At 31.7% G+C, this 14,080-nt stretch overlaps 1 protein-coding gene across 1 annotated transcript in view; it reads left to right on the plus strand.

The window, feature by feature from the left end:
• The window catches only part of LOC147068291 (putative G protein-coupled receptor CG31760), a 67,252-nt gene extending 56,740 nt beyond the window's left edge, over positions 1-10,512 (plus strand). Inside the window, exons 10-17 of the mRNA XM_085952653.1 lie at positions 2,050-2,159; positions 3,380-3,524; positions 3,730-3,799; positions 4,528-4,666; positions 5,027-5,132; positions 5,825-5,977; positions 6,745-6,870; positions 8,115-10,512. Coding sequence (XP_085808779.1) covers positions 2,050-2,159; positions 3,380-3,524; positions 3,730-3,799; positions 4,528-4,666; positions 5,027-5,132; positions 5,825-5,977; positions 6,745-6,870; positions 8,115-8,162 — 897 coding nt within the window. The 3' untranslated portion in view covers positions 8,163-10,512. The remainder of the gene's footprint in view (positions 1-2,049; positions 2,160-3,379; positions 3,525-3,729; positions 3,800-4,527; positions 4,667-5,026; positions 5,133-5,824; positions 5,978-6,744; positions 6,871-8,114) is intronic.
• The last annotated feature ends 3,568 nt before the right edge of the window (positions 10,513-14,080 follow it).

Below are 14,080 nucleotides of genomic sequence, written 5' to 3' on the forward strand. Positions count from 1 at the left end.
ATAAACGAGAAGAAGAAAAAGAACCTATGAGACAAATTTACTTTCTCCTTCTTGGCCCCCCCCAATATTAAATCCTGGGTGCGCCACTGACAAGAATACACTGCATTCAATAATATGGATGATGACGTGAGATTATAATCGCGAGGTAATGATGTACTGATGAGGTCCATATAATCCAGAGATTAATAATTATAAGAATCCACTGAGAGACTTGATTATAGTGGAATAACGGATGTACTGTGTCGAATGAAGAACTCATGACAATAGTAGTAGGTACCTACGTCTTGTGACGGCATCGATGAGTGGAGTTTTAAAAGTTCATAGATCGTTATTCTTATTTATATTAATGCAGTACATATTATATTACCATAGATATTGTCATAATTCTCAATCAAAACAAATACTAAGTACCTACTGGTCTAGTAACTTATGATCGAGGAAACGCTGACAAAAATTATTATTGCTAATGTTTTGTTTTAAAGTGTGTCAGTAATTTAATGCAGAGTAGCACTATCGCTACATACCCTTAATTATTAATGGATAGGTAAGTGCCTGCTTACTTGTCTTGTATCTTTGGTTAGATGATCGCTGGTCTTGATAAAGTGAGAATTCTTTTCAAAAGTCTACACTTCAGTTGAGAGGGTTTTTCATATTCTCCTATCGTGAAGAAAATTTTCTCAACAGAGCAAATGTCTCAGCCACAACTATTCATTGTGTCGAGCAACACTTGCGTTCTACTAAAAGTTTTACTACAGAATTTATGGATAAGTTTCACTGGCAATAGTTATGTACGAGTGCGAGTGCCGAGTATTATGTCGGAAGAAAATGCCAAGGCAGTAATGTGCGACTTGATTTATTTATCACTTAAGAAGTTCGCAATTCTTATGGAGATAATTTATCATTTTGTAATAATATGTAAGAGAAATAGAGAACGGCCGTATCATGCAAAAATTATCCCCTACATAAGAACCAGTTCTCGTTATTGTCATACAGGTGTTGTGTTTATAATATAGTGCCTACACAATATAATAGTGAGCCAGTGGCGCGCTACTCAACTAGGCAGATAGACTTCTTTGATTGTCCACAATGTACATTTCGCATACTTACTACAAATTAGGTAAGTAGGTACATATAATAGTCAAGCACAGATTTGAGATCTCCGTGTATTAAAAACAACACTACTGGTTCAACATTGATTATGTTCACTCCATCTAATGTTAATAGATTTGAGAACTTTATTAGATTTGTGATTTTTTTAAAAAGAAATATCAAGAAGTGTACCTATTGTTAAATTCAATTGATATTTTTTTGGGCACCAACGTGTAGGTATTATATTAAAATTCGGCCCTGGTTATGGCTAGTGTACTTAGCGCAGGGGCCCACGTGCCATGTAAACATCGAAAATGAAGAATTTGGCATAATAGGTATATTACTTGAGAGTTATGCCTGAATTATCTGTCGAATTGTAGGATAGATGAAAGTACATGTCATTGTGGTGCCCTATTTTTTCTCGATCAATCAATCAACATTATTCATCATCACTTAAATATTTTCATACCATATAAGATGATAACAAAAGACATACATAGGTAGGTATATAACTTTCCTACAAAGTCTACAAATTGTTCAGACATAGCTCCCATAGATACCCGATTTTTTTTAATTTTCAACTATTATACGACACCTTATATGTAGGCAATTAAGTTGTAAATAACTGAATAAGTTGAATATATATTATTGATGTGGATCTGGGCCACCTCATGAAGAGGTTTCTTATCAGATTTAGTGGATGAGAGAACTTAACGGATGTTAGTCATTTGCTCAACCTATTAGGTGCATACACACATTAAAAAACAACATAATATGCATTTTTGCCAGACCCGGGATTCGAACCCGTGACCCACGACACTATAAGTCTGATGCGTAGCCGCTCAACCATCGTGGTGAGTTGAATATACCTAATTAAAATAGGTATATATTATCTACTTATATGTTTTTTAATTATTTTATTTTCTACTACCTAATTCTATTGTAAATTTCTTAATTCAGATGGCGGCCATATTTCCTGTGTTAGACATATACAGCTGCGTAGCGACGAAATGGTGTCGGCATCTCGGCTTTTGCATTACCTACACAGCTTTGCTAATGAAAACTTGGCGGTAAGACACCTACCTCTCTTCATGTTAAACTTTGTGATTTGTAAAGTGTGAATTAAGAAATTCATTTCCAAGACTCAAATCAAGCTTCAATATTGGGGACAATACCTAAAATAAAATTTGATATAAATAAAAAGGATTTCAAGTTATACACTTTTATATTTTTATAAAAATCGATGTTTTTTAAAATAAATATAAATATTCAATTATGATGTCAATTTATGGCTACGGCCGTATGTTGTAGCTTAGCCACTGGGAAATGCCAATAGAAATGACGTATTTCAAAAAAATACTACCTTATTCTTAGGTCAATAATTATTATAAAGCAAACATTATTCGTAGAATGTTTATCACATTTGAATGGTCAAAGATATAGCTAATAAATAATCAGTACCTATCTTTAAATGTGTAAATCTTGCCCATTTTTTGAATAATAAAATGCCTAATTCTTGTCAAATTTGGGATCACAGAGATTATCAATATATTTTTTTTTTGTAAATATTTCACTATAATAATGTCGACATAAATTATACTAATGGTTTTATAAATGCTTTTAAAAATTATTAAATATAAAAAATCTTAACACCACTTCACATTGACGTACTGAAATATGACTATATTCTAAAACATTAGAGTGAGAGGTTTAAAAGAATACTATTTTATGTAATAAAAATACTTTATGCAGTCATCAAATGTTTAAAATAAATATAAAGGATAATAAGGCTTCAAAATTATGTAAATAGATTATCTACAACGTTTATGGAATGTCCAGGATCATGCTTTGAAAATAGCATAAAAGCTCCATTTTGACGTATGCTGAGCATGTAGGCCGTTAATAAACTAAATTTTAATAATAAATATGACCATAAAATATATTGTAATAATAACGTAACTTGTGACATAAATATGTAACAAATTCACATTTTTTTACCTATTGTAAGTTTATCTTTGACTTAAAAAAAAAATCTTTTTAATGTTTTCAGATACATATTTACTAATTAATAGGTACAGTTTAAATTGTAAATTATCAAAAAAATGACTCAAATTACAAGCTTCGTATTTTTCCGCTAGGTGCCTCTGCTGGTATTCATTTAGCAGGGGGTAGTCGCAATTATAAAAAGAGGTTGCGATTTGAAAAACGTTGGGAACTGGTGCTATGCACAATACTGTGATAAATAAAGAGAATAATTGTTTATTTTAACAAATATTCTTATATTTTTTAGGGTCTCTCTCACGTACCGAGTGAAGTCAGCGCATGCTGTGAAACTAACGGAGCGGCAGTTGCTGAGGTGGCTCCTGCCAGTATTATTAGTCGCACTTGTTTATTTGGGCACTTGGACCTTGTCTGATCCACCGCATGCTGAAGATGTAAGTTATGAGTGTAATATTATATTTTTCAACTCGCATGATTCTCCAATTAAGAAATATTGAGAGCCATTGACATAAATAATAACAAATAGCAGTTAATCTAAGTTGTCTATGTGACCCCGATATCTTATAAACGAAAAGAAGCTATTACAATCATATTAATGCATTAATCTATTCTTAATCAAATTTTGTCTTATGTTTTTAGATTGCTGATCGAGAAGGACTAAAGTTTAAGCAGTGTGCATACAATTGGTGGGATCATAGTTTGGCTTTAGGTAACTTGCTTGATACTTCTAGACCAGTGATTCTCACGGGAAATTTAGCTGTGGCCGCACAATTGACATTGACAGTTCTATGGAAACGTATGGTGGCCGCACCAAATTTCACTTTTGTTGTGATTGAACAAATTAAAGCTAAATTTTATTTACTAAAAAATAGATCAATTTATTTATAGATAAGTCCATTTAATAAAAGACGTTTGAACATTTTAGTACAATCTATTTATTTAAAAATAATGCAAATGAAAATTCCTCAATACTCCTCTTTTCCAATGCGAGCTGTGGCTGCTTCTAAGTTTACATCTGTCAACTGGCTTCGATATTTGTTTTTTATGAAGTGAATTACACTGAATGATCTTTCGCAGTATACAGTAGTAGGACAAATCTACAATATTAATAAAACAATTGTTGCCAATTTTTTGAATTGATTTTATTCTCAGAAACGGACTATTTCACACATGATCTCATCACAAAAACACATTTGAGCGTGGAAAGAAATTTAAGACAAGTCATGTGTATTCAACCAATTTCATAATTTTATAAATAAAATTTTCAAATGTTATTCTGTAAAGCGCTGGTGGCCGCAGCAAAATCCACCAGGGCCACACATGAGAACCACTGTTCTAGACATCTAGACACTCTAACACTGAAAAAACTGGATAGTTTGTCAATATTTTCTCTCTACTTATTAATTATAAAAACATTGAATTATAATCGTTTTTCAGGGGAATTGGCATTCCTGCTTTGGGGTATACGGGTGTGTTATGGAGTAAGGCATGCTGAATCTTTATACAATGAGGCACGTCTTATCTCTTATGCCATTTACAACATAGCCGCCGTCAACTGTCTGATGTTAACCTTCCAGTAAGTTTATTTTATTATATTCAGGAATGCATTTGAAAATGTGATCAAACAGTTCACAGTATGTAAAAATTTATTCTCTGAATTGACGTCATGAACCCATTTGAAAACAATGTTTTGTTTTTCATTCCAACAAAAATTGAAATTTGCAACTTTCAAAAAATAGATGTCAGTGCATTCAGTTCTCAATCATAAAGAAATCTCGAATATTATATTGAAAATATGTGATTTAGAAAACCCTCAGATTTTAGAACCAATTAAAAAATCCTAGTTATTTTCTAATACAATTTCTGAGGTTTTCCAAATTTTGTAATGTCATTAATACATAGGAAATAATTTCATTGTTTTCTTTTATTATTTCAGCTTATTAATATTTCCCAGAGTAGGTCCAGATATGAAATACTTCTTGGGATTTGTGAGAACTCAACTCTCAACTTCTGTCACGGTCGCATTGGTCTTCGGTCCCAAGGTGTGTCACATCAAACAATTTTATTTAATATAATTGTAATTTTTTTTTCTTTTGACCATGTCCGATCCTAATATGATCATATGGGCCTCCACAGGGTAGAGGTTTGTATTAACAGATTTTGTTTTTTACGAGAAATGGATGTCAGCCACTTGCTCAACCTATTAGGTCCATACCCTGACTCACACACAAATTGAAAAACAATATTGTGTTCTTGCCAGACCCAGGATTCGAACCTGAGACCCATGGCGTGATAGTCCAACGCTTAAACCGCGCGGCCACCATGGGTGTAATTGTAATTAGTGCATACAATATGATTATTTTTTTAGAGTTAACAGCAGAAAGTTTAAAAGAATCACGTATTCATCCTTTTGATTCAAATGGTGCACTTCGGTGCAGGATATTCGAAAATTTAATAATCAATGTACTGATGCATGGATAAAGCAATAAATAAATTTACATAATTCAATGAATGTTTTCATGAATATCTAGTGATAAAAAATCACACGCCATTCTCCTTCTCATCTTCCCTTGTAGTAGAGATTAGACACGGAATCAAATCCATTCCACTATTGGTAATTGTTTATTGGCTCTATGAAACAAGAAATTTTGAAAACCAATGCTATAGCAAAATAATTAATATGAATATAGCTGTTTCCATTAATAAAGATGTGATTTTGAATATTGCATTGCAGGTGGTGCGAGTATTGCGTGGTTTTGGAGACCAGTGGGACAGCAGAGCGGCGCGAGGTGTGTCGGCCTCCTTCTCCCTAAACGGCATCGGTTCCGTGCACCCGCACCCGCCTCCGACACCACATGATCTTGCACAAGAGAATGACGAGCTAAAGGTTAATAACATATTAATACTTTACACAACTTATTCTTTGTTAAGTTCAAGTAAACGTAATATATATGATATTCCAAATAGCATTATATTGTACAAGGTTATCTTTATTATGGATTCAAAATTATAATATCTCTACATCATAGTCTGGGAGACAAATGAAGTAAGGAAAGAAAATGCTAAAACTTATTGTTTACGTCCTTTAACATCAACACATAATATGAATGTCAGAAGTTTAAAGAATTTTATTGTATTAATTTGTTAAGGTGACGCATCAGTGAAACGCCAAATAATTTCCAACTGTAGGCGCGACGAAATTTTGGACTCGCTGCCATTCACTGAGAGAATCTCGAGCGAGAAGCACGTCACTTTGCTGCGTGATGGCGACGGGTCAATTAATTCTAAAATCGTGTAAAGATGACTAAAAACGTTACCCATTTACTTTAAAAAGAAAACATGTCAATGAATATATTATTATTGTTACTAATAGAACAATAAACAGAACATAAAATGAACGTATGTTGGATTTAAATGAAAAATAATATTTCGTTTGACAGGTGTCATTTGCACCCGCGACCCGCAGTCCGCGCATCGCCTAGCAACGATCTTTTTAGACCGTGCCTCAACTAATGCATGGCCTTATATATATAATATAAGATTACTTACTGAAAAGAAATGACAGAACATACTATTTTCATCATTTTAATTCTGTATAAGGTTTGGCTTTAGTCAATTTTTCTGTTGAATTAATTTTCGTTGTATACTTTTCAGGAAGAAGTACAAAAATTAGCAGCGCAAATCGAATTCATGAAGATCGTTCAAATGGAACTTCACAATCGTCACCTGCGACCACGCCCCGGAGGCCATTTTACATTGCCTGCCCCACCACAGCCTCAGGTGATTATTTTTTTCAAATAAATAGATACTACATAAAGGATTATCCAAGTTCTGATACGAATATGTTTTTTAAATAAACTACACATATCGTTAACTCTTTGCAAATATATTTATTTCACTCGATAATTTGGTCTTTACACATGGATTCATTCAAATGACCTCCCCAGGCCATCTTGCAGCTACGATCCACTTATGCCAATTTTTGATGACTTTGTCCGTTTCACGAGCTGTATGCCATGTGGCCCCATCCTGAAGGAAGGACATATTTTTCAAATCAAAAATCTTCCAATTCCGGCCACAAAAAGTCAGATATCATTTGCCTATAGCGAATGTCATTGACTATAATGGTCGCTCTTTCATCATTTTCAAAGTATGGCCCGATGACGCCCCCAGCCTCAAAACAGTAACTTTCGCAGCCTGTAACGGCCTCTCTTGAGTCATTTGTTGGTTTTCCTCGCCTCAAATATGACAATTTTGCTTATTAACCTACCCATTAAGGTGAAAATGTACCTCATCATCAGTTGCCTGCTTTTCCATGGCCCGATCGGCGAATATGTGACACTGTTCGTGGTCCATTGGCTGTAGTTTTTGCGTAAGCTCAATTTTATACGGGTGTAGGTGAATGTCTTTATGCAAAATTTATCATAAAAGCCGTATGAGAGACCAACTTGCTGTGATCTTCTTGGAATTGACATTTCTGACTATTCGGCCACACTTTTGCGTTCAGCAGCAATGTTTTCACAGGATCGGGTTAAACGAACATATACAGGTGTCAGGCGATCCAAAATACTACCAGTCATTTTAATCAGCTTGCGAATACCTACAGCTGTTAGGCAATGATTTCTACTGGATTCTGATCTTACTTTTTATAGTACGACCCGTCGAATTATAAAAAAACCTGATATCAATAACAGTGTAGAAGTTATCACATAGTGATATATAATTGAAACCCAGAACAGACATGACTTTGCAGTTTAAAACCAATCACACCGTAGTACCAGGGACAATATTTGTATTGTGTTAAAATAAAATTTATATTATAACACCGAGACCAGTTTCAACCATGATTTTAAAAAGATCATAAGACCAAACTGGTCTTCGGGTTATAATATAAATCGTGGAAATAGTAGTAGTTAAAATTAAAATAACTAACAAAGTTAGCGTTAGAAAAGTTATTTATTCAACATTTTAATTTTATTTTCTATGACCTCGAAGCCATTACTTACATGTGTGAATATGCTTAGGGCAGTGACGATGTGGAAAAGGAAAAGGAGAGCAGTCGCGGGGGATGACTGGTAGCAGTGGGGGTGGGAATGGGAGTGGCGTGGTGCGCGAGCGGGTGGCGATGGCCGGGCCCCGCCGCCCGCGCCCCGGCCCGGACACTCGAAACTCGACCGCCAGTCTACGTCTAGCCGTCTAGTCGGCACTCTTCATCATCACACGGGAGGGTCTGTCGACACCCTATCATCCAAGGACTCTCGACTGTAATGGACTGAATAACTATACTGTATAGCAATAGTCCATTTTGCAATATCGCTCTATATTTGCTTAACGCTAATGTTGCCAATAATTTTTTGCGATTAATCTTTGATTATTATCTGCCAATTTGTTTGATAATTTAAATATTTCATAATATGCAGAAAACGATATAGAAAGTCGCTTTGAAAATAAATATTTCATGGTCTGCAATATTTTTTAAATATGCCAATACGGTGCCAAGAAATCTACCGACTGGCTGTAATATCTGTAGAAAATGGCTGCAAGCTATTCATAAATAATTTGAATTTTAATTCAAAATTGCATGACAATTAACACTCTAGTCAAAGCAAAACCATCCAGGTATCTAGGTACTTATTATTCGTAGGAAATTGTATTTATTTTACGAATATCTTACAATACTGGATATGAATGTAAAAAACTTGATGAACAATGCTTATGTAATGTAACGTTTATATCAATATATGAATTGCTGTACAGAGATAATAATATATGATTTTTCCCTCAGCCGCACAATATTCAACAGTGAAACTGTTATACTATTATTACCTTAACATCAAATATTATTGTTAAAAGTTCTTTTAACAGATATTTTTTGTCAATGGTTAAATATAACACTCATAATTTAAGAACTTAATTGAATTGTACATAATCAGTTTTTGTAATTTACTTATAACTTAGCTTATTTCTAAATTCTTTCTGAATGCCAGAATTTATATGTACTATTCCAGTTGCTGACCTTTTTCATGTAAATGGAAAATTATGTGTTTATGAAAAATGTCCTTAAAACGATGTTCATTGATATAAATAACAATGTTCAAAAAAATTGATACATATTGAAAAAGCGACAAAACTTTGTTTTGAATATATTAAATTAATTTTTCACTAAACATTCAAGTGTCTTAGTTTATTCAGTAAATAAATGATGCGATGCCGTTGCATCTATGACAATATTAGTAAAAAAGATCAGTGTCCAACAGACAAAATTTATTTCAAAGACACGAGAGGCATTCATATCCAATGAAATAATATTTTATCAATAACGCACTATATATTTTTTTATTATATTTGATAATGTAGAAAATATTTTTGGTCTAATTATTCTGTGACTAAATTTTTTATCATTAATATTTTAATCAAACAGCTACCCATCCAACATTATCTGACCAAGTTGATGATAAAATTGAAGATGGTGATACAAAATAATACCTACCGCAGCAATTAATAGCGGTTCAATGAACATTTAATAAAAACCATTATTTTGTACCCTACCATGATCAATGAAAACATACTACGGCATTGTAAAAAAATATCACTATTATACTGTAGAAATATAAATATGACAGATTTAAAACAGACTTATAAAAAAGAGACAAAATTATAATGTAAATTAAATCTATTGATATTAAAAACTGTTTATTTTTTGCATTAAATAAAATATGTACAAAATAAAATACAGAAAATCTAAATTGATATAGGTACCTATCACCGGCGTGCGGTCTATAGATGCCGTAGATTCAGAGCATCCCTGGAAATAATCAACTACGGTGTAATAATATGATGTATTTATTATGCAAGTGTATCGTAAATTTTACATAATTATGTAGGCATACATCTTCTTCTATAATATTTTTTAAATATTGCAAAGCTACCACTTCGCAATACCGCACACCGTATTACTTTATTGGCTGCCCGCCAAAATTCAATTAGATACGATACCGTAAGATATTATGTAGCAAATAGAAGGTATGTATGTAATATGATTTTATAAACAGCATCCCTACGAGCAAAAATCACCGCACGTCACTGAACTGCCTATCTAACACCTTTTGAATAATATTTTTACAGCTTGTAATTTTACTTACAAGATAAAGAAAAACTGTTGATTGTGTAACATTGAAAACAATAAAGAATATAATATATTATTAAAAATGTTCTAGTCATTGAAAATGCTATTGATATGACATGTATTGTATGTAAACCATGCCAAAGAGAAATCTATATCATGTAAAAGTACAATAACCTTATGATAAAATCATAATTTTATTTACTTAAATAAAAACACTATTATATTTTTGTAAACTTTTATCGTTGAAATATTTAAACACATGATTTTAATTTCATTATATTTCGTAAAACCATCAAACAGAATTATAATTAAGAATAAAATATTATATTATATTGTTTCTGTTACATACCTATATCATGACGTATTTAACTTTGTCAGAAAAATATCGATGTTTTTGTAATCTATTTGTGTATTCAAAATATAAGACAAATACCCAGTAATGTTATCAATACTCGGTGAAGGCTTAAAAAGTCTACCGTTAAAGACAACTCAAAAATATATATTGGATACGTGTTATCATTATGAGAATTCACAATATATTTACGTATAATAAATTTGCTGTTAGAATGAAATGTAAAAAAATGTAAATTATTCTAATACTGATAAAATTGATGCATAGAATAACCTTGCTTCACTCGGATGACTCATCGGGCTGTGTCTGAAAATAATATTATTGAATTATAAATGGTTACTGTTGTACAAAAACATTGTATAGACGCGTATCTTTCCATGTGTTTGAATGCTTGCATTTAATTTGCAAAGTTCTGTGCTACTCAATAGAAATTATATTTTTAATAAGTACACAATACACAGTCAAATTAATAAATAAAAAGTCGTCTACAAGAATTCTGATATTAAAACAATGACAAATATTTTTGCATCATCGATACTAAAATATAAACGGACGATGAAAACATTATTAATAAATCTAAAATATATACAATGCCATTACAGAATCAGTACTGTAGGTACCTAATCGATATTCATAGAATTTTTCATAAAAATATATTATGTTGTGTCTTGTTTTGTGTTTGAATAATAATTAATTTTTTATGTTTAACGTTTTTTTAATCAATTATTTTGATTCATAAAGGTATTACAATATTTATTTTAAACTGTAGAAGTATGACTCACTTCAAATTGTATTTAGAATAATGTATCAATTTTGGTGTCAATCAGCTCTTTAATATTGTGTATTTTATAGTCTTATACCCTATACATTATCGTTGTAATTCATGAGTATTCTCAAAATGTCATACCTCTACATACTTGTATCTACATGTATAAATTTTGAATTCTTTAGTGATTTGAATAATTTTTTTGAAATGTACGATAACTACATAGCTGATTTAGTAGTACGCGCGCTCGATAGCAAGTTAGCTAGATGTTTAATTAGCTATACTTTTGTGTTAAATAATAAATTTATGTATTTGAAATTGACAAATCTATTAAGCGGTTTATTTCTATTTGAAGCATTTTATAATTTATGACAAGGGTAGAGGTTTTTAAAAGAATTTGTAATGTTACTTGTTACCATATTATGCATATTCTCACCATACAGTAGCCCTCCCATACATAATGTAATACCCATTGGGCTGAAATAAACTGTGATATTAACGTAAGTATTGAACATAACGTCAATTTGTAATCAAAGACTAACCAAAGATGAATATTTCACATAAATATTCAATACTCGAGATGAAGCGTGACGTACCTATATTAATTCTTTATCGGTTAATCATCGTATTATTTTTATTATGTGTTAAAATTCGAATATGTTTTTAACAATTTCTTACTATTGTGATCTCTAATACTATTAAGTAGATACATATTATGTAATAATATATATTATATAATATGAATTATTTATTATGTTAGGCAAATTGATATTACAATCAAAGTCTTTATTTATGTCTTATACCTACCTAGAAGAGAAAAGGTCGTTTTTCACTCGCAAGCTGCCTCTACACTGTGCGTAGCTTGTGTGTTATTATAATAGAATGCTGTTGATGACTGCGCTTTGAATGTCTACATTAAAATAAAGCGATTCATTAAATTTTTTTGTCGTTTGGTAAAAGCGAATTATCAGTAATTTTGGTTTGGACAGTTGAGGTCGGAAGCCAACTTTAATAGATGTTTTGGAAGAATCATGAAAAAAATGTGATAAGAAGAGACTTGGAATGTTGCATGAAGCAAAGCCTTAATATTTAGTTACCACACTTCCACGAATATTATTTTCTCATTTAATTCCCAATGGATGTATAATAAATGAAATGTTGACGTGGCATGAAAAGCATATTTTTTTAATATTAAGTCAATTTGAAAATGGTGGTATGTTAAAAAATTTAAATCCTCCGTAGTAATTTTCTTACCTATAAAAATAATCAAGCATTTCCCGCATGCATGCGTAATTAGTCATCGCTGATTTAAATATTGAGTGCTTCAAATTTCAGACATGTAGATCGTTCGGCGATCGGTATCCATTCGTCATTAGACAATAACAAATTTTATAATGAGACACTCAGTAATAGATAATATATTCTTTCATGTTGTTGATAAATTGAGAGTCGGCTAATGTATAATATTTTATGAAGTTGCATTTTTGTAAAAGACTACGACATATTAGAATATAATATAATTTATCCATAGTAATATTTGTGTGAATTTACTGTATAATATGAAGTTTCCACATAATATATTATAATGAAAACTGTTATTAATATGTAGTATAAAACGTGTTATGTATATAACAACATATTTAAAGGTCTTTCTATTCACAATAAGTGAACTCTCGGACATACACTCAATTGAGAAATTGATTCAAACTTGAAGAGTTGTTTTATAACAGGCCTGGGCAGACTTTTTCAGAGCATGTGCTACTTGATATAAAAAAAAAATCAAAATAGAACAAAACAGTCTGCTGAATAATGCTTTGCGTACAGCTACAGTGATACCCTAATTTTACGTTTTTGAAGCAACTGACAAAAATAAATATAAATAGAAGGAAACCATAAATTAGGGGGTATTGAAAATTACACATATTATTGGTTTGGAGCAAATTGTATCACAATGTTCTTTCACCTTTTCGAGAATATTTCTATTCTTTTCAACAGATAATGTTTTTCTTTGCCGAGACATTATTTGAATGGGCGCAAATAAAAAAAAATAACACAAAACAGCAACCTTAAATAATCACATTATGTATGATGTGACCTCGGTCTCGGGCAGTGCAGCCATGAGTGTCTATAAATAGAATGCGCGTCTAGGATTAATTTCAATGATATCATGCATTCATTGAATAGAATGTGTTCAAATGATTCGATTTTTAATTTTAACATGTAATTTTAAATATTTCAGATGTATGAAAACGTAAAACTGAGATAAAATGTACTAAATTTTACTAAAATGAGACGGGTGTGCAGACATATATACAAATATCTGGAAAATGTGAATTACGAGCACGGCAAGGGTAAAATTGAGGCTCCACTGTATCGAGCTGGTAAAGTGATTTGGCAATCCACCGGTAGACCGCAATTGACATCTTGCCCAGGGCTGTTTTTAGATAAAAGTCAGTATTGTCTAAAAATGTGATGGTTTCTGTAGAATAAGGTATGCAGTGACGATTCTGAGATACTAGCACCTATGTATTCCATACACATGTTAACATTTGAAGCACATTTCAAAGAAGCCAACACATATTTCGACAATAGTAATGAATTGTATATTATAGCGATAGTTAGAACATTTATTTAAAAAATTTGGAATATGTACTTGCGGGTGCGACAGCAATAAAGATTGAATTTCACGAATTTACATTATCAATAAAATTATTTCATCATAATTATAATATAGATTGGTTTCAAT

The sequence above is a fragment of the Rhyacophila brunnea genome, unplaced genomic scaffold, assembly GCF_057557595.1.
Source record: "Rhyacophila brunnea isolate RB1 unplaced genomic scaffold, BYU_Rbru_1.0 scaffold_3, whole genome shotgun sequence".
Taxonomy (NCBI): Eukaryota; Metazoa; Arthropoda; class Insecta; order Trichoptera; family Rhyacophilidae; genus Rhyacophila; species Rhyacophila brunnea.